We start from the raw sequence: 21,154 nt of genomic DNA on the forward strand, positions 1-21,154 counted from the left end.
CCATCTGCTACCTCATCAAAGCTAAGCTTGCAGATCAATTTAGCCTTCAGAGTTTTTCACAAGAAGAATCCCAAGCCTCCTCTGAAAGCAAAGCAAAAGCTGGTATTTTTTATACCTACCTTCTACAGCTGTACTTGTGTGAGAGTGAAACTTGGAATACAATAGTCTGAAGAATTAAACATGAATATGTGGGTTTGATTCAACTGGTGAGGGTTGGTGCTGATGGCTTCTGAGCAGAAGAGCGTTATGGTCCTAGATGACCACCTAATGCTCCAGCTCTGAGTGGGAGTGCTACTTAGCCAGTTACAGAGAACTTGGCAGCAATGTAATCAATTTCAGTTGGCTGTCCAAAATGGCAGAAGTGAGGGGCTGATGTAACCCTGGCCTCTCTGTAAGACCTTATTCATTCTACCTGGTGCCTTTCAGAGAAACATATTTGACTTCTGCTTCTGGGGTCCAGGATTTAACCAGCATGGTTACTCTTATTCAGGCAAATCACAACCCCTTCATGCCTTCATAGTAATAATAATAACAGCTGGCATTTCTACAGTGCTTTATATTTTCAGAGGGTTTTTTTATATATGTTATCTTAGACAAGTTAGCTAGACACTGAAGTCAGGAAGACCTGATATCAAATCTGGCCTTAGACACTTACTAGCTGTGTGACTCTGGGTAAGTGACTTAACCTCTCTATGCCTTTTCTCAACTGCAAAATGAGGATAATAATAGCACCTGAGATGTTGTGAGGATCAAATTGATCAGGTCTAGAGGTTTAGGGGTGCTGGCACCCTGAGATCACGACATGAGGGCCCTGCCTGAATGAATTCAACCCAAATCTTCTTTCAGCCAGAGAAAAAGTTTTAGAGATAAACCATACAGGCCAGACTCTTATGGAATTTAAACATTAGTGACGCCTGTAGGGACAAGCAAGCATGAGAAAGTCTCAGCATTTAAATGGGAGCTAGGGTGGATCTCATATACACTCAAGTAATTTTGGGTGACCAGAGGAGGGGCTGGGAAGAGGAGCTGGGTGACTGGGAGAGGAGTTTAGGGAGAATGGAAGTGTCTGGATTGGGTCACCCAGGAATAGACAAAGAAGGACTAGGCTTTTATCGGGGTAATAAAAAACTGGAAGGAAGAGGTTGATATGATCAAAGGTGGGATCAAAGACTAGGCTTCTTGGACAGAGAAGGAAAGATCAGAATAAGAATAAGAGATAAGGAAAGGCCAGTTGAATGAAGTATAAGACACAAACAAATGGGAGCTAAATTCTTTCTGGAGAAAGGGGCAAAGGTCTCAGCTCGGGCCCATACCCCATCAAAATGAGATAATATCTATATAGCTCTTTGAAAACCTTAACTGACTTTTTTTCTTGCCAAAGATACTGGAGTGGTTTACCATTTCCTTCTCCAGCTCATTTTACAGAAAAGGAAACTGAGACAAGCAGGATTGAGTGACTTGCCCAAGGTCACACAGTTAGTAAGTATCTGAGGCCAGATTTTAAGCATAAAGATGAGTCTTCCTGACTCCAAGCTGGGCACACTATCTACATCACCTAGATGCCCTAAAGCACTATATAAGTGTTTATTATTATTGTTAGATCTGCATGACAAGTATATGAAATAGATGTTATTTTCTAGGGTATGAAAAGGGAGTAGTGTGAGTTAACACTGGAAAGGTAGACTGAGGCTCTATTGCCCAGATGAGAAAACCAAGGCTCAGAACATAGTCACACAAACAGAAAGCATCAGAAATGTGGGATTTGAACACTAGCCTTTCACAACTCCACATCCAGTACACTTTCTCTTAGACTACTACTAGATGGTCTTCATGAGTTTCTATGACTAAAGAAAAAAAATCACCTACTAGCCAGTTGTGATGACGATGATAATAATAATAATTAATAATAGCAAAGTCCTTTACATCATTTTATTTTCTTCTCACAGCCCTATGAGGCAGGTGCTTTTACTATTCCCATTTTACCAGCGATGAAACTGAGACTCAGAAAGGCTAATGATTTGCCCAGAGTCACAAGGCTGGTAGGTATTGAAACAGTTGTTGAACTTAGGTCTTCCTAACTCAAAGGCCAGCACCCTCATCCACAGTGCCAACCAGCTACCTATATAAATGCAATTAAGCTGGTCCTTGGATGACAGTGCTATGGTTATTGCTGGGCCTGACTTAAACCTTCCTACCTCAGATGGGCCTGCCAGAGCTTAAACTCTACCGGGCCAGCCTTCAAGGACACAGGATTACCACCTTCCACCATAATGAGACATCCAAGAAGATTGTTAGTGGAGAAGATGGATAAATATTTCATTAAAAGCCAGGTTTTTCCTGTCTCTAATTGGGATAGTAAATCTTATGTTTTGTCTTCCTGGGAATTCTGGTATGCTCCAACATGCACGTGTCTCCCTGGACTCCACCCACAGTATCTGTTGGAAATAATTTTTTTTCTTCTTTTACTGTTCCATCTTGTTGTGCAAGGTTGCTGACGTGATTCTTAAATTCCTGTTCTGTTATGAATCAAGTCAAAATGTGTTTAACAAGCTCCTATTATGTGTAAATCATCTCTGTGGGGAACATGGAAATCATAACTCCCATTTCTATGGTGATTTAATGATCACAAAGCACTTTCCTCATAACTATTCTGTAAGGCAGGCAGTCATAAGAGTGTTTTATTCCCACTTTACATACAGGGAGTAGAGTGATTTGGTTGCTGGAGGTGGATGGGGTAGATTGGTGGGGAGGGGTTGGGAGTAGGGACAGAGTCTGGAAGGAAGGTAAAGGTCAGGAGCTCTGCCAAGCCTCATTCTAATCTTGCTCCTGGGGTAATTTGCATTAGCCCTGGGGCATAATGGGAGTGGAAAATTCTCCTCCTCTCCCTCGCCACCACCCACGCTCACCCAGCCTTCTCTGGGATGCTAGTAGAGTCCTTAACAGGATTTGAAGGGACTCAGGCTCATGAGAGTTGAAAGGCAAACCATTTCAGCATCTGCACCATGGTGTTGGCTATTTAGTTGTTTCAGTCATGTCTGACTCTCTGTGACCCCATCTGGGGTTTTCTAGGCTAAGATACTGGAGTGATTTGCCATTTCCTTTTCCAGTTTATTTTGCAGATGAGGAAACTGAGGCAAGCAGGGTTAAGTGACTTGCCTAGGGTCACACAGCTAGGAAGTCTCTGAACCCAGATTTGAACTCATGAAGATAAATCTTCCTAATTCCAAGCCCAGTGCTCTATCCACTGAGCCACCTATTTTTGCCAAGAAAACCCTAAATGGGGTCATGAAGAGTCAGACAGGACTGAACAACAGATAGGGAGATACTGAAGTCTTTGGAGCAGGGCCATGACATGGTCAGATGGGCGCCATAGCAAAATTATTCTGATAGCTACATGAACGATAGGCCTAGTAATGGATTGAATGCCTGTTGCCTGACAGACAGCTTAAATAAATTCAGAGAAGCTAATGTCCAAATTGACTGTACGGAGATGAATCGTGTTCACTCTCATCTTCAAACATGGAAGAGAGAATGGTGACTTTTGAGGAATCACCATCCTGGAAGGTTCCCACTGGGGCTGGTTGCCCCAGTCATTTAATGTGCCCAAAGTTGCCTTCACTGTCTGCACTGTCCAACCAAACCCAGAGAGGAAACAAGCCCTGTCCTGTGCCCCACAACTGTCCATCCAGCCCTGCCAGCTGCATCCCAATATATGATGCTAGTTACAATGACTTATCACACTTATCCCCATTAATGGAGAAGAAGAACAGTAAAATTTTTTGATCCCTGGTGAATTCTTCACTTTCTGCCCGCTTCAATGAATCATTTGGGGGGAGTTTGGTCTATACAATATACCCATTCTTTGCAGATATGCTGACAGATCAGCAAGGCACAAGTAACTACTGCTTACAGCATATTTTTTGTCTTCTTTTCAAGTCACGGAACCCAGTATGTCATCTTGGTTTTTCTTCTGATTTGGGGATCTTGGGTGAGTCACCTAACTGCTCTGTGCCTCAGTTTCCCCCTCGTTAAAAAGTCAATAACAGTCGCAGAATTAGTGTGGTATCAAGGAGACAAAACTGGCCTTGGAGTTGGGGAAGACCTGGGTTCAGGTTCTGCTTTTGACACATACTAGCTGTGTGGTGCAGGGTGAATTGCTTTACCTCTCAGTCCCCCAGGCAATTCTGAGATTATAAACTGCAGGGCAGTTACTGACCTGCATTGGTAAAGGAAATTTTCCTTCTGAGAGGTGCCCTCCTGATGAAATCATACATCCAGGCCAAAAACAAACAAACAAAATAAGAATAAGAATAAAATTTTTAAAATAGTAACTGGGCCAATCTTCCTCATGAGTAGTTTTACATAATATAGTGTACAAATACTTTGAAAAAATTTTAAACTACCAGTGTCAGATGTATGTTATAACCAGCAATAATTCCTTGGCCAGATTCTCCCTCATGACAATTAGTTGTCAAGGAGCACAGATTTCTTCCTTGAATCTGACACAAAGTGGATGAGAATTGAAGTGAATTTTTGTCATTACCCAAAGTAAAGTACAGAGACACAGGGTACATCTTAAAGCCTGGTCTCACCCCATGAAAATAACTCAAGGAGCAGGACTGTGGGAGTCTCAATCATGAATATTTATTGAATAATGTCCATTTGCTATATACATCATAAGCCAAGCAAGGTGACAGCCCAGCACAGCTGGGGGGCAGAGGTACAAAAGATAGTAGGTACTCTGTGTTGGGGAGAAATGTGAGGGGACTGGACTGTGATTTTCTGCCTCCTAAAGCTGAGTTGTTAGACTCTGCTTAGGAGCAGGCTTTGGCCATAGGACACAGTATAGAAGGCAGAGGGAGAGGGAGAGAGAAAGAGACAGAGAGAAGAAAGACAGAAAGCAAGAAAGGGGACAAAGGAAGGAGACAGTGGAAAGGATGAAGAGAGATGAAAGGAGAGAGAGACAAAGAGAGGAGAGGAGGAGACAGAAGAAAGAAGGAGAGGGAGAAAAGGGGGGGAAGAGAGAGAGGGAGTGGGGGGGAGAGAAGGGAGAGAAAGGCAAGGAGGGAGAGAGAGGAAAGAAGGGAGTGAGAAAAAAGAAAGAGGGAGGAGAAGAGAAAAAAAGGAAAGAAGGGGCACAATATATCCCTTGATGCCACTGTCCGATAGACTACATGGCTGAATGGACAACAGGCACATAAGTGCATGTCTGGGGAGCCATCTACAAGGCAGAGTTATCTTTCTTACAGCGTCACAGGGGGTTTCTCTAGTACGGGTGGTCTTTAACGTGCTTCACGATCACTTGTAGGGCCAGCCAGGTCTCCTGGGCAGTGGGGAGGATCTGGTTAGCCGGCAGAAAGAAGCCATAGAGTCCAGTGTCTCGAAGCTCAAAAGTGAAAGCGTATTTAATTCCATTTTCATAGGCCCAGTCTATGCTGCTGCCACTGGCCTGGTCTGTAATTTAAAAAGAGGAATCATGGATCAGTATGGGTCTCATTCAAGGACAAAATGGACAATAGATCAGAAGCCCTAATACTCTATTGGCCTGGGTTTACTAGGGATCTTACACTCTCTGAAAATCATCAGGACCATGCTGAAAAAAGTCTGCCTCCTATTGCAATATTCCAAATAAAATTAACCAGTCATGTGACCCTGAGCAAGTTACTTTAGTGTTTTAGGGCCCCAGTTTCCTCATATGGAGAACAAGAGGGTTGGTCTGGCTCAGGAGCTCTTAACCTGGGGGCTGTGAGCTTGTCTTCTTAAAACATTTCAAGGACTGTGTTTAACTGTAATGGATTTATACACCACCACCACCACCACCAATTCTGTATGATTCAGTTGTTATCGTTCGGGCGTTTTCCAGTTGTGTTCAGCTCTTCGTGATCCCATGAGGGGATTTCTGGGAAGAGATTCTGGAGTGGTTTGCCATTTCCTTCTCCAGCTCATTTTGCTGTTTGCTGTTTGTCCTTCATTCTTGAAGAGGACCATGACAGGCGGGAGGTGATGCCATGACATCAGCAAGATGATGCCATGACTTGCAAGTGAATTGGATTTAAGTGAGGGAGGGCTGTGCAGGGTCACCAGCCTCACTCTCTCCTCCTGAGCCATCTGGGTCTGGTGGCAAGACATACATCAGGATGACTAGACATGGTCTGTCCCACCCCACCCCCCCAGCTCATTTTGCGGATGAGAAAACTGAGGCAACCAGGGTTAAGTGACTTGCTCAGGGTCACACAGTAATTGTCTGAGGCCAGATTTGAACTGAGGAGGGTGAGTCTTCTTGACTCCAGGACCCAAACTCTATTGACTGCACCACCTAGCGGCCCCATTATGCATATTAATTTAAATTAAATTAAATAAAATTATGTTGTTCTGCATTGCATCACATCACATATATATCATATTACATTATATTACATAGTATGTTGTATTATATCACGTCTTATGTCATATATCATATCATCTCATATCATTATGTATTTCACTGGTTTCTTTTGTAATCCTACATGTTTTATTTTATTTACTTAAAAGCATCATCATTTTGAGAAGAGATTTACAGAATTCACCAGACTCACTGACAGACCCATAACACAAAGGAAGTGAAGCACCTTTGGACCAGGTGATCTCTAAGGGCCCTTGAGGACTAACACTTTATCCAACTAACACTAGAGATCAACACTCTGAAGGAGTAATGGGTTTTAATCCTTTTTTTTTTTCGCCCTCCATTTATTAGCTGACCACTAGTAAATCATAGGGTCGTAGACTTAGAACTGGAAAGAAGTTCTGAAGTGATCTAACCCAACTCCCTTCCATCCCCCCCCCACCATTTCACAAAGAAGAAACTGAAAGTCAGAGAGGTGAAGGGATTTGTACACAGTCACTAGGAAAACAGAGATAGGTCAGAATTTAAACCCAGACCTTCTGACTTCAGATCCAGCACTCTTTCCACGGGGCCAAAGCCAACTTAATAAGGATAGAGAGAAGCTGGCTCTGTCCTCGTGGGACTCCAGGGGACAGGATCTACTCTTCCCCCTTCTTTCTGCTCACTCCTTACTAGAGTAGGAATAGACAATTGAGGCGTCCAGGATGATGATTCTAGGCATACTTTTGAATGTGAAACACCAAGGAAGGTTCAGCGTGGTCACTAAGAACTGGCCAAAGCACTTAACTCCTCTGGGCCTCAGTTTCCCCATCAGTACAATGGGGAGAATAATGAATGGAGTACTTCTGTCACAGGGTTGTTGTGGGCAAGGAGTGGGCAATCAGAGGCCAGAAAAGTTAAATGACTTCTCTGTGGTCACCCAAACAGTAAGATCGAAAGAGCTAATAAAGAACCTTAGTGCAGTTTAAACTTTATTAAGTTTAATAAGCTTCAAACTGCTTTAAGACTTTTGGGACACCCTGTACATAAAGTGTTGTTTGGGGTTTGTTTTTTTTAACTTAGAGTAGTTTGTAAATATTGGTTGTCGTTGCTATGGTTCCTCATTTTTCTATTTCCAAGTCAGGTACCAGCAAAAACAATGAGAACTTTTTTGCAAACAGATAGTTCCCTCTTAACATAAACTGGCAAAGAGCGTCATTTTCCACTTGACTATGACGTGATGCAGAAGGAATGTTTTAATTAACTTCCATTTTTGTACCAAGCATTTCCCATGCATCACCTCATCTGTGCCTAGGAGGTAAGTGAGACAGGCATTACTATCCCCATTTTACACATAAGGAAACTGAGGCTCAGAGTGTTGGAATGACTTGCCTATGCTCACACAGCTGCTGAATGTTGTTTCTCACTCTCGGTACTAATTAGTTTGTTTTTCCCTTATAAACTTGCTGAGGGATTGTGCCTGCTGAATTTCTGGGTGGCCCTAATAGAACTCTACTCTGTTTGAATGCTGAACAAACACTGTTCAAGGATAGCTCCCTTTCCTGAGGCCACTGAGATAGCAATTTTACCCCCATCTAGAACACAGTTAAGACTTAGGAAAGAAGCAAGGCAGATTGTGAAGCTGCCCACATTCATATCACTAAAGCTCATGCGTGATACAAAAATAGGAGAGGCTGTAGGGTTCTCGTCACCCTAGGCTTTTGTGTCAAGGATCTCTTTGGCAGTCTCCTAAAGGGTGTAGACCCTTTAACAGAATAATGTTTTTTAAATCGTGAAATAAAGTACATAGGATTACAAAGGAAGCCGATTACATGGCATACAGTTATTAAAATATTTTTAGAATTGTAATCTAATTCACAGACCCCCTGAAATCTATCCACAGATCCCTCAGAGGTCAGTGGACCCTGGGTTAAGAATGCCTGCTTTAGACTCTACATGAAGAAGCTTGGGTTATCTGGTTTTGTAGAGCACAGAGATTAGAGGACAGAGGGGCTCCAGGAGGCAAACACAGTGATAGCTGCAGTGAATGACAGCTAACATACATTTAGACTATGGACCACCTTAGGGACATGGGGCCATCTCCAGTCGTCTGCTATATCTGGCCACTACACCCAGATGGCTCCCGAGGAGAGATCAAGGCTGGTGACTTTGCACAGCCCTGCCTCGCTTAAATCCAATTCACTTGAAAGTCATGACATCACCTTCGTGATATCATGGTCCTCTTCCAGAACAAAGAACAAACAACAGTAACATAGGGGCTAACAGTTAGGTGTTAGGCAGTTAGGTGGCATAATAGACATGGCCCTGGATCAGCGGCCAGGAAGACCTGAGTTCAAATCCAGCCTCAGATACTTACTGTCTCCGTGACCTGCACAAGTCACTTAAATCAGGCTGTCTAAGGAGGAACAAAGAGATCAGAAATGGAGCAGGTCAAAGATCCCATGTCAATTATTACTAGGATGAGGCCTAGGAGTAACCTCCTGGACTTCTAGCCTGGGTGATACAGGGATGCTTAATCAAGAAAAACAAAGAACAGGAAAAAGAATAAGAAAAAAGAAGGGAAGTCGAGGGAAGGGAAAAGCAACAATATTTCACTCTTCCAACTCAAAAAAGTTGTGTCAATTCTAAACCCAATGTATCTATATCTCCTGGGTAGAGCATGATCTCTCCATCTCAGCCTCCATGTTGCTTCTCTGGGGGAGGATTCTATGGCACTTAGAAGTATCTTTGGTCACTGACTCAGCAGAGAAGGGAGGGCCTCTCATAATATTTTCTTTGGGGAACTCCCACTCAGTCATTATAAGGCAATTGATGGTACTGTGTTAACAATAATGAAATGGCACTGCATTTGAGGGCTAGTGTCACTCTTGCTGAGGACAGGGGAATGTTGGGAGAACAGGAATCAGAGCTGTAATTTCTATTTTTATTTCTAATTTGCCATTTACATCTTAGTTCTAGGGAAACAGCTAAGCCCCCACTAAGCTTTCCAAAATGAATCTGGAAAGACAACACATTTTAGAAAGAGAGAACAAAAACACCCAGGTCAACTCTCAAGCTTCCTGCTAGAAACTCATCTGTACTAAAAATTCACATTTATTTGGTACCTTCCTTACAGAAATCCTGTGAAGTACTCCTTATTGCTTATCCTATGGATCCTTTCCCTCTGTCTTTGAGTATTGTAACATTTAGTGACTTTTCTGGTATAATTCAAAATTGCTTTCTAGAGTTGTTGGGTCATTTCACAGTTTTCACCAATAGTACATTAGTGTGCTCATCCTCACAATAGCCCCTCCAACAAATAGAATTTTCTTTTGTTCCTCCATTATTTCAGATATGATGGGTATGAAGCATAGCTTCAGACTTCTACAATGTGCATTTCTCTTATTTACTGATTTCGCAACAGGTCCTAGGCCAAGCCCTATTTGGTCTTTGTGAAGTACCACTTAGGTACCCAATGCTGTGAGTATTATTATCCCCATTTTACAGACAGTGAAATTGAGACTTAGACCAATGAAGTGATTCACCTAAGTTCACATAGCTAGTAAGTGTCAGGGCCAGGATTCAAATCCAGGCCTTCCATCTCTTAGTACAGGGTTCCTTCCATAATACCACATTCTCTCTAGAAATCAAATCAGTATTTTAGGAAAATCAATCTGGCCTCAGTATGCAGAATGGATTAGAGAATAAAAAATGACAGCTGGCATTAATATAGTGCCTAAGAGTTTACAAAATGTTTTATATCTCTTACAACTTTTGGTCATTTACTGAGAACTGATATCACAATGGAAACCACAATGGAGAAAATGTCTCTCCTGTTACCAAGCCTCTGACTATAAACTTCCAAAGTGACATTAAGTGGGAATTGAAAGCGCTGGCCTTTAAGGCCAAAGAGTGGATTCAGGAAAGTAGGGTCCTTGTTGCTCCGAGCCTCTACATCTTGCCCACAACCTCCATCCCTGACCAAGACTGGCTCTCTCCAGTGGATTCAGCCCGCCATTTCTTCCACCTCTCTCATTTTCTTGCTTTGGCTGCTAAGAAGGATTTCTGGCTGGGAGATGGAGGACCCTTCCAGCCCCTCATTAGACTCTTTCCCCCCGAACTTCAGCTTCCTCCAAAAACAAAACTAACACGCCTTCCCTTCTGAGAAAGTTTTGAAGTCATTTCAAGCTTTTTGGTGTATGATAAGAAACACACCACCTACCACACAGCTGGCAACCTGTAAATAGTAATTGCTTGTGGTTATGGCAGCAATAGAATCAAAGACCCACAGAACCCACTACCCATGTTACTGACACCATCAAGCTGGGGCCTGTATGGAGCAACAAGAAATAGCCCTGTAAGGTGAGTTCTGTAATCCCTAGGAAGGGCCGCCATCATAATAGCTGGAGGGTGTAATGGAAAGAGCCTTGGCCTTGGTTTCAGGAGATTTGAACTCTGACTCTTCTTAGCTGTGTACACCTTGGGCAAGTCAAAGAACTTCTTTGATCAGTTTCCTCATCTGTACAATGGGGATGATTGTCCTCATAGGACTGTTATAAGGAAAATAATGTATAAAGCATAAAGCACCATAGGAATAATAATAACAATAGTATGATTATGTCATATTAAGAATTAATAACAATCACATTATTAATAACAACAAAATTAATAATTTATAACCTCATTTGACAGCATTTATCATCATCATCATTTTTAAATTATTTAAGTTAGGCCACCCTCCTTGGCTTTGGTGAGAAACCAGAGGGTGTCTAATTTCCGGTCCCCCATTGCATTTCCCTTTATATCTCAAAACACTTTCTTGAATAAATAAGGCAAGAACTTACACACAGTTGGGCAGATCGCTCCCACTTTGTACTTGGTGCCAAACAAGGATTTCAGGGCGTTTGCTGCCTCTTTACCAACCTTATACTAGAGGGAGAAAAGAAGAGCAAAGTGAAAAATAATGATTCTCCTTGTTCGTGCTGCTCAAGCTTGTTTTATTTCCTTCTTCTTCTGCAGCTTCCTGTCCCATCAGAGCAGCAGGTGCCCTGACTCTATTAAGTAAGGCCTACCTGATGAGCTAGGTGGGCCTGGCACAGTGGTGTCACATTCAGATAGGAACCGATTCCTGAAGACTTCATATATTGACTCAGAAAACCACAAATGAACATTATCTGTATTGTATTGTATTTTTATTTTTTTTTTACCTTTTTTTTTCGCACAGCAATTGGGGTTAAATGACTTGCCCAGGGTCACACAGTTAGTAAGTGTCAAGTGTCTGAGGTCACATTTGAACTCAGGTCCTCCTGCCTCCAGGGCCAGTGTTCTATCTACTGAGCCACCTAGCCGCCCCGATTTTTATTATTTTTTTAAAAAACATTCCCCAATTTAATGTGATTCAGGTCACATTCTAGATACACCTTCCCAGTAGATAGTGTTGGACTTGGGGTCAGGAAGATCTGAGTTTTAACCCTGCCTCAGAAACTTAATAGCTGGACATGTCACTTCACTTCTGTTTGGCAGTTTCTTCATCTGTAAAATGGGGCTACATCCCAGGCTTGTTGTGAGGATCCAATGAGATAATAAATGTAAACAGCTTGGCACTGTGCCTGGCACACAGTAAGTGCTATATAAATGTCAGCGATTATTGTTATTATTACTATTCATCTTTCTTCACCTCAGCTTCCTCAACTTTAAAATAGATATAATAGGGGGCATATAGATGGCTCAGTGGATAGAGCTCCACCCCTGGAGTAAGGAGGACCTGAGTTCAAATTGGACTTCAGACACCTGACACTGGCTGTGTGACCCTGGGCAAGTCACTTGACCCCCATTGCCTCACCAAAAAAAAGAAAGAAAGAAAGAAAAACAATTCAAAATACAATAAGCTTAGCAAATATTCAGACCACATCAATATGTGAAAAGGTGTGTTTGAAATAAAAAAGTAGAACACAGGATAGTCTTTCCACACCAATAATAACTATAAATACCATACACATGCAAAGATGAGAAGCTGTAGAGATATAACATTCACTAGGCACTTGCCTGCTGTAATGCTATCTCAAGTGTTCAGGGCTCCATCTCTGGGTAAAGTTCATCCACCAAAACAGTTCTCAACTCCTCTGTGACTTAGTAGACAGTTTTTGTGAGTTTCTCTGTCTGCAAAAATTTCTCACTTTTTCAGTCATGCATATTTCTCATCTTAGCTGTATTTGTCCTTAGACAACAGACTCATAGTCCATCGCAGGTAACAGCATAGAAAGCTTTGCTTTGGACCTTTCTCAGGTTCTTGTAATGTAATGTTATGTTATAATTGTATTATAATATAATAATACGAGAGACAGCATGGCATAGAAGATGGAGCCAGCTTCATAGTTGGAGGAGACCTGGGTTCAAGTCCAACCTCAGTCATTTGACTCCTTAGTACCCCAGGTAACTGCAGAGCCAATGCTGATCTTCACTGGTAGAGGAAGCATCCTCATTAGGAATTCCCTAGACAAGTGAAATCACAGATCCAGTCCCAAAACACCTCCAGAGCTATAACATTATCCATGCAAATTAAGTCTGTAAGCGCCACGAGGGCAAGGATGGTCAAGAATGAATCTCCTGTAAGGTGTTCTGCCCAGGGTCTACTTATGGGTACCTTGGTCATTGACTATAATGTGGACTTTTCTCTGACCTTGTTGTCCATAGTGACTGAGGCAAGGGTGCTATTGTGCCCCAGTGGGGGCCCTGGGATATCTCCAGGAGCCTACTGTCCAATGCTTGATTCGGGAAGCCCAGGCTTGGTCAGAGAAAGAGAGTCAGAATAGACATGAGGACAACAGGACAGCCTTCTCACCAAGAGAATGAGGGCAGCCTAGCCCCATACCATGGGATGCATTTTACTGAGCAAGGAAAGCCAACGTTGCAGCCTCAATGTGGGCTCCAGAGACTGTAGAAGATTGCAGCCCAGGATCTCAATTCCATTTGGAGAGATCTGGCAAGCTGGTCTCAGGACCAGTGCCTAAGAAGTTACTGTTATTCAGTCACGCCCAACTCCTCCTGACCCCTTTGCAGTTTTCTTGGCAAAGATACTGAAAGTGGTTTGCCATTTCCTTCTGTGGCTCATTTTACAAACAAGAAAACAAGTAAGTGCCTTGCCCAGGGTCGCATAGCTCATGTCTGAGGTCAGATTTGAACTCAGGGAGAGAAGTCGTCCTGACTCCAGGCCCTCAACTCTATCTACTGCGCCACCTAGCTGTCCTCTAAGAGGTGATAGCAGATCTTAAGGCTGTCTTTAAAATCTAAATTTTGACCCTGGCCCTGTGAAACTCCCTGAGAAATGGTTATTTCCCCACAGGTGCCTATACAACAGTGGGTCTCACTTGACCTTTGTAATGTCATGGACACCTTAGGCAATCTTGTGAAACCTGTCAACTTCTTAGAAAAATGTTTCTCCATACATAAAGCCTGTGAGATTACAAAGGAAACCAATCATATTAAATTATCAAAATGTATATTTTTTAAAAGTCCATGGACCCTAGGTTAAGAATCATAAAAGCTTGTATTCATTTTGTGTGTAGAACAGACATAAGAACAATTTTGTTGCTCATTAACTTTTTGGAATGAGTCACTTTGCTATTCTATCTTAATTAAATATTTTGCTATTAGATATATGATTTATACGTGGTCTATGAATAGGGACTATGACCTAGAATAGCGGCTCAAGATGTATTTACATAGGTAAGTGGACCAAAACATACTATGGAAACTAAGGTCTTTATAGGTCCCAGCAACGAGAGGGAGCCAGGTAGTTACAAATAGTTGTTGAATGAATAATAGGAACATTTCCAGCTTAGTAGGACCTTCCAGAGATTGCAATTCTCTGGTATTGCACAAAATGAGATATCAGAATAAGACTTTAGTGGAATTTCTATATAGTTAGGTTCATTAAAAAATGTAAAGGGAGGGGGCAGCTAGGTGGTAGCTAGGTGGCATAGTGGAGAGCTCCAGCCCTGGAGTCAGAAGGACTTGAGTTCAAATCGAACCTCAGACACTTCACACTCACTAGCTGTGTGACCCTGGGCAAGTCAGTTAATCCTGATTGCCTCACCAAAAAGCAGGAAAAAAAAAAGTAAAGGAAATTCAAGGTACTTTTTTAGAAGTCAATAATGTTCAAATTTACTCTTTGTAGGCAGCAGAAATAACTCATTGGGGAAAGAAGGCTGCAAAAATACCTCTCCTTCCTTTTTTTTCATTTTTTTAAATTATTTTTCCAATTAATAGCATTATATTTTTTCTAATTACATGTAAAGATAGTTTTCAACATTCACTTTTGTAAAATTTTGTGTTCCAATTTTTTTTCCTCCCACCCCCACTTCCCTCCTGACCTTCCCCCAAGACAGCAAGCAATCTATATAGGCTACACATGTACAATCCTATTAAACATATTTCCACATTAGTCATGTCGTAAGACTCTGAACAAAACAAAAAACCATGAAAAAGAAAAAACAACTAAAAAAAGAGAGAGAGAAAATAGAATGTTTTAATCCGCATTCAGACTCCATAGTTCTTTCTCTGGCTGTGGACAGCATTTTCCATCATGAATTCCTCTCCTTTCTATGCTAATTACCACTGCACGGGAGTGTCTGAGTAGTGGTACAGCCCTAACAGGAAACTAGACATGTCAGGGCTAGGCCATGGGGCACCTGCACCCCACTACTGCCACGTCATACCCCTATACTGACAAATCCCCAAACAGATTTCAGCCATGTGACCCATATGGGGAGAGAAGCAAGTGGGAGAGATGAAGCTGCTTGCTGAGTCCCACCTTCCCCCCGTCACACTCCTTCAGAGAAAGCAGCTTTTGGTGGCAGCCCAACCTTAGGGTCTACTACTCATCCTTCCTCCATGGTTTGGCTCTCTAAGTTTGGATAAGGTAAATGAAATGGAATGAGCCCAGACCTCACAGAAATTCCTAATTATTCCTTAGGCCTGCTTGAGGCTGCCGTAAGTCTGATTCAAAGAGAAAATGAGAGATAGGGAAGAACAGTTCTCTCCTCTTTACAACTCTAAATCTGTTCTCACAGCCCAAAGAGTAGAGGAGAAGTAGACGGAGTTAACCTCTAATAAAATAGACCCAGGTCTTCAATACAGGGCATTCCCAAAGTCTTAATGCAGTCTTAAGCCATTAAAGCATGGAGACACCCTATATAATAATGTTCTGATAACACTCAGGCAAGCTCATCAGAGGGTATTGAAAAGCATGAATGACAAGCCACACTAGTGGCCACATGAGGGAAGTGGTCACTCACCAGTTCATCAAAGTCACGGGCCTTGGTGCATGTGTACCCATAAGGAAACATCAGGAGCTGTGAGTAGCTGTGGATATCAATGAAGCTTTTGAAATTCCCGTGGCTTTTGATGAAATCCATCACAGATTTCACTTCTACTTCTGAATGAGGCTTGGGTCCATGGTACAAGTCAGAACAGGGATCGTCACTGGATCCCTTTCCTGTGAAGGGAGCCAACCCAAGCAAAAACATTAGTAAGAACACAGACTCTCCAAGATCCTGGACAGACAAACCTACTTAATTCAATTAAACTCAAGAAGCATTTGCTAAGTACCCATGACTGGCAAGGCATGTACTAGGTACTGGGGACAAAAGAACTAAAACAGAACAGTCCCTTGCCTTCAAGAAGCTTCCATTCTGCTATAGGAATATGCCATGTACACAGGTAAATACAGGGAAATTTTTAGTAGTGATCCCCCTTCTCCTAAACTGCCATGAGCCCTTCAGTCTCACGCCAAAACTTTCCTCTTTCACCAGAAATTCAGCTTGGTTTTATCTATAGTAATCTGGCTAAATGATATGGGAAGGTATCAAGTAGCTTTTCTTGTACTTGCAAGTTAAAATTTACATTAGAACCCTCCCTCCACTATCACCCTATTTCAATGCCCACTATGATGTAGAGGGGACCATAGATTGACAAAAGCAGATCCTAGACCAGGCCAGGAAGGCTTCATTTACAGCCCAGAAATAGCCCAAGTTAGGAGAGGCTCATCACCAGCAGGTTAGCCACCAGGGAATCTGTCAAAAAACGTGGAGGAAGCACCTGCTACGTGATCCAATTAGGTAATATTTATAGAACTTTTAGCATAGTGCCTGGCACATAGTAGACTCTTAATAAATGTTTGTTCCTTTTCCTTCCCTTCTCTTTTTGATTTTTTGTAAGAGAAGATGGCTCTCTGGGAGATGGAAGAGGAGAAGGAATGTATCTGGAAATCAACAAGGATTTCAACAAGACAGCAAGCATTTGTTAAGCACTTAATGTTTGCCAGGTACTATGCTAAGTGTTGGTGGAGGTGATGTAAAAACCAAAGACATAACAAAATATGTTAAAGACCGTATCCTACCATAAAAGCCTGCATCCCAGTTCCTATTTGGGTCAACTCCTACACAATGACTTCCAGGAGTAGTGGATCGGGTCTTCCTCCATAAGCGATCCTGGAAAACCCACCCAAGAAAGAACAGTCCAATGTACAGGATTTATTACTATGACCCATACACTGCTCCCAGACCTTCAGAGCTTGAAAGGACCTGTAAGATCACATCAGCACAGAATTTCAGAATTGGAAGGGACAGACTTCAGAGGCCACCTACGGCAGTCCGATCTCTACCTGACCAGGAATCCACCCTACAGTCTCACCCAAAAGTAGTCATCAAGCCTAGAAAAACCAGGGAAAGGATCACATTACTTCCCCAGGCAGGGAAGTGCTGCTTCTGGACAGCTCTGAATGCATTCAGTCCTTCAGTTTTCTCTTTATATTCCACTTCAATCTGCCTCTGCCCTGAGGTCAGACCCAAGGACTCTACCTCCATTCCCACCTACTAGCATTTCAGAATTCTTAAAGACAGCCATTATTCCCCACTGTCTTCTCTGCCTCAGGCTAAACATCTCCAGTTCTCCGATTCTTTCCACTGGTCCTCATAGTGGTTGGTGTTCAGTCCCCTCACCACTCTGGTGACCCCATGGAGGACATGTTGTTGTCCTTCCTGAAATGGGGTACCTCAAACTGAAGACAATAATCCAGGTACTGGCTCTCTTTGGGCCCAGCTGTGGTACACAGACTATGGGGAGTCTTGGCTGGACAGTATACCGAATTAACACTGATTTGCTAAGACTTCCCATCCTGTGCTCCTTCTGCTCTGCTACATTGCCTCCCACAAGCATTTATTGGCACAACCAAGGCTCCTGACTCCCAGCCCATTCCATTGGTTGTTGTTACTCACTTTGGTTTGAGAATAGACATAACCATCAGGATTGGCCACAGGCATCAGGAAGATGTCCATTTCATCCAAGATGGAGGTGATGTTTGGTTCAATCCCAAAGTCAGATACAATCTAAGCAGAGATAAAACCCCTGTCAGCTGCACCATCCCCAGACAGTGGGGTTGGTACTGACCTTTCCCCAAGGTCAACTGCTCTGAGTAGCATTCCATTGACCCACATGACTACCTTCAGAGAGACAACTCTGGGCAAAATCTAATGATTAATGTATCAGGCACTTGGGGGATATTTCATAGAATTATGTAATGTTAAGGCAGGCATTCTTAACCTTTTGTGTCATGGACACAAAGTCTACTTCAAGCTTTTCTGAATAATGCTTTTAAATGCATATAATGAAACATATAGGGGGAGCTAAGTGGTACAGTGGATAGAGCTCTGGCCTTGGAGTCAGGAGGACCTGAGTTCAAAGCCAGCCTCAGACACTTGACACTTACTAGCTGTGTGATCCTGGGCAAATCACTTAACCCCCATTGACTCACCAAAAAGCAAAAAGAAAAAAAATTTAATGAAGTATATGACATTACAAAGGAAACCAATTCTATTGAAACAGTTATCAAAATATTTCTAAAAACAACTTCATGAGCTCAAGGCTAAAAACCTCTGCTCTAAGATACCTAGTTCAGTCCCTTTTTGCAGACAAGGAAATTCAGTACCAGAGGTGACATGATTTGATCAAAGTTATACAATAATATTAGCTAGTATTAATATAGCACTTGAAGGTTTTCTAAGCACTTTATACTATTATCATATTTGATCTTCACAACAACCCTGGGAGGTAGATGCCATTATTGTCCCCATTTTACAGACGAGGAAACTGAGGCACTTAGTAGCCAAGCAATTTGCCCAGGGTCAAGAGAGGTTAAGCAATTTGACCAGCTAGTAAGTGTTTAAGGTTGGATTTTAATTCAGGTTTTCCTAACTCTGACTCCAATGTGCTAGCCACTTCTAACACACGGCCTAATAGAACCCAGGTCTCTTGAATTTGCTCCTATACATATAGGTATGGTCAGCATCTATTTCTGTCTGGGTATAAGTTCCTCCCTTTGGTTGTAGGGCAGAGGTGGATAACATTTTCTAGCCTATTCTGGTATGAGCAAGGATCTTGCCTATTTATAACACTGCCACACAGGGCCCACTTGACCCATAGGTTGAGGTGCTCCAAGAAGGCAAACCCACCCCAAATTGTTTCCTCCACATCAACCGCTCATTAATATCTGAAATTCCACTATCAGTCTATCCTCATTTAAAATGCAAATAACCCTCAGAGGAATAACACAAGAAACTGGAGGAGGCTAGAGAGGCAATCAGAGCATGGAGTACCCAAAGAGGGTAGGGAACAGCTATGAAACGGCAGTGCCGAAGGCAACCTTTGCTTGATTTAAGCTTTGCCTGGGACTGATCTTCTTGCTGCAGGGTCCCTGAGAGCACAATGAACATTGGTCATCTGCTGGGTTGTGTACCATCAGTAATACATTTTGTCACTGAAGAACATATTTTGTTCCAGTAACTTCCCAACTTGTCAGTGGGGCATGTTCAGTCCAGCAAGTCCTCCCCACTCCTGCCCACCAAAGTGCCTAGTATACATGAGGAGACATGACCTTTCTGGCTATCCATATTGCTGTGGCCTGGGTGACCCATTCACGGGAGTGGATTCCAGCATTCAGCCAAATGGCAGGTCTCTTGCCTTCCCCGGTGCTGAACTGTGAAATGGAAACCAATTATATGACATTTCCATAGAATGTTACCAAGCACTTTCTCACAACAACACTGTCAAGTTAGTAGTTCCAGTTTTAGTATCCCCATTTTACAGATGAGAAAATCAAAACAGAATGACTTGCCTATGACCATACAGTTAGCAAGTGGCCAAGCCAGGACTTAAACCCCAAGTCCATTGTTATTTCCACTCTATCCCAGGTGGCAAGCAATACTCCTTTAGCCCTGTCTCTCTTGGCTAGAAAGTCTTTTCACTATCTCCTTTTTATGTATTTCAAATAATTCAGAGACTAAATTATATCAATGGTACTATTTATCCAACTGCTCTGTTGGAAAGGAGCCCAGCCGTTTAGCAGTGGATACCATCCTATAGCAAAAGGGCCTCCTACAACCCTTCAAAGTTTCATGGGCAATCTTTGAAGTATATGGGAAGAAAATGAATTCCCTATATTAGTTATATTTGTAACCTGGGTTGTATAGATCATGTGCAAGATATTCCCCGCCTGATTCTAATGTGCCCAGATGCTGTCACACATGTGGCTATTGGTGCTATGGTCCAAAGTACTATTATGTCCTTTGAAGGACCCAAGATGATGTTATGACCTAGACCTTGAACATGTTCCAAGCACTCATTTCTGATTCATCTCATTAAATGAGCTGAGTACTCAAGTAGTTTTCAAGTTTGGTAATTGGTGAATTCTGGCTTCTACCACTGGTGAGGTTAGCCATATTGGGTTTACAACTTTAAAAAATATCCAAGCTCACATTTAGTTCTTATGTGAACTAGTTAGCATCATATTATTCCATAGTCACAGTTTATAACCTTTAACTCTGGCCAACTGTCTCTTAAATGTGTCTCATTGGTCATAGGAGAACCAGCTAAGAAGAAGATTGCGGGGGCGGGGTAGGGGTTGGGGGTACACCTACTATGTGCCAGGCACTGTGCTAAGTGCTTTACAAATATTCTCTCATTTGACCTCAAAAGAACCCTGTGAGAAGGTACATGTAGATCCGTGTAGCTCAGCCTCAGTAATGAAAATAAGAGATAGGAACTAGCTCTGTTATTTCATTGGCATAGGGGCCTCCCAAATCAGGGGGACTCCCTCTATCAATGCAGGAAAGTAAATAGTGTTGTTCATGAGAAAGGCTTCTGATTTCTGGGGTCCAACACCCTCCCCCTCACTTTGAGGTAGATACCTTGCCTTTCAGATGAAATTTGTAAACTAATGTGGTCATAGTAGCTCTAATATATTAAGCAAAACAACTATGAACTTAGGTCTTTCATACAGATCAAATTCTGAGGACATGAACTCTGCCTGCCTTAATTTCTTTGGTGGTCACTATTCATTTCTGCCTTCTTGGAATCAATAGTCACATGTACTACAAGGGATCTACCTTCCACCACTGAAATGACTACATGTTGGCGAACAGTAATTTTTGAAATCCCTGAGAAATAAATTCGAACCCTGACTGATATACACAAAGCCATACTGTCAGGGCTTCTACAATTTCCAGTTGCCAGGGTGCCATCACCTGCTGCTGACCTCTTGGCCCAGAGCCATCATCACTCACACTTTCAATGTTCTCTTTGCCCAGGGAGTTCACAGCCCAGCCTAGCACATAAGAGGTCTCCAGGAGACACAGATACCAGATTCCCACCACCACAGTTTCACCATTAAGAAGCCTTACCTGGTTTTCTCTTTCCCTTCTTTGTGAACAACCAGTTCTACCAATCAGCAAGGTAATG

General features: G+C 42.5%; 1 protein-coding gene across 3 annotated transcripts in view; it reads right to left on the reverse strand.

Annotated features, from left to right (window-relative positions):
* Nucleotides 1–4,620: 4,620 nt before the first annotated feature.
* The window catches only part of LOC110219232 (carboxypeptidase A4-like), a 51,581-nt gene continuing 35,047 nt past the window's right edge, over nt 4,621–21,154 (reverse strand). For all 3 annotated transcript variants that reach the window (XM_078153715.1, XM_078153717.1, XM_021002403.2), the window contains 6 exons: nt 19,293–19,394; nt 17,638–17,748; nt 16,761–16,851; nt 15,658–15,857; nt 11,206–11,290; nt 4,621–5,454 (listed from right to left, as the gene is read on the reverse strand). In XM_078153715.1, coding sequence (XP_078009841.1) covers nt 5,267–5,454; nt 11,206–11,290; nt 15,658–15,857; nt 16,761–16,851; nt 17,638–17,748; nt 19,293–19,394 — 777 coding nt within the window. In that variant the 3' untranslated portion in view covers nt 4,621–5,266. The remainder of the gene's footprint in view (nt 5,455–11,205; nt 11,291–15,657; nt 15,858–16,760; nt 16,852–17,637; nt 17,749–19,292; nt 19,395–21,154) is intronic.

The sequence above is a fragment of the Phascolarctos cinereus genome, unplaced genomic scaffold (genome assembly GCF_003287225.1).
Source record: "Phascolarctos cinereus isolate Bilbo 61053 unplaced genomic scaffold, phaCin_HiC Scaffold_1;HRSCAF=81, whole genome shotgun sequence".
Taxonomy (NCBI): domain Eukaryota; kingdom Metazoa; phylum Chordata; class Mammalia; order Diprotodontia; family Phascolarctidae; genus Phascolarctos; species Phascolarctos cinereus.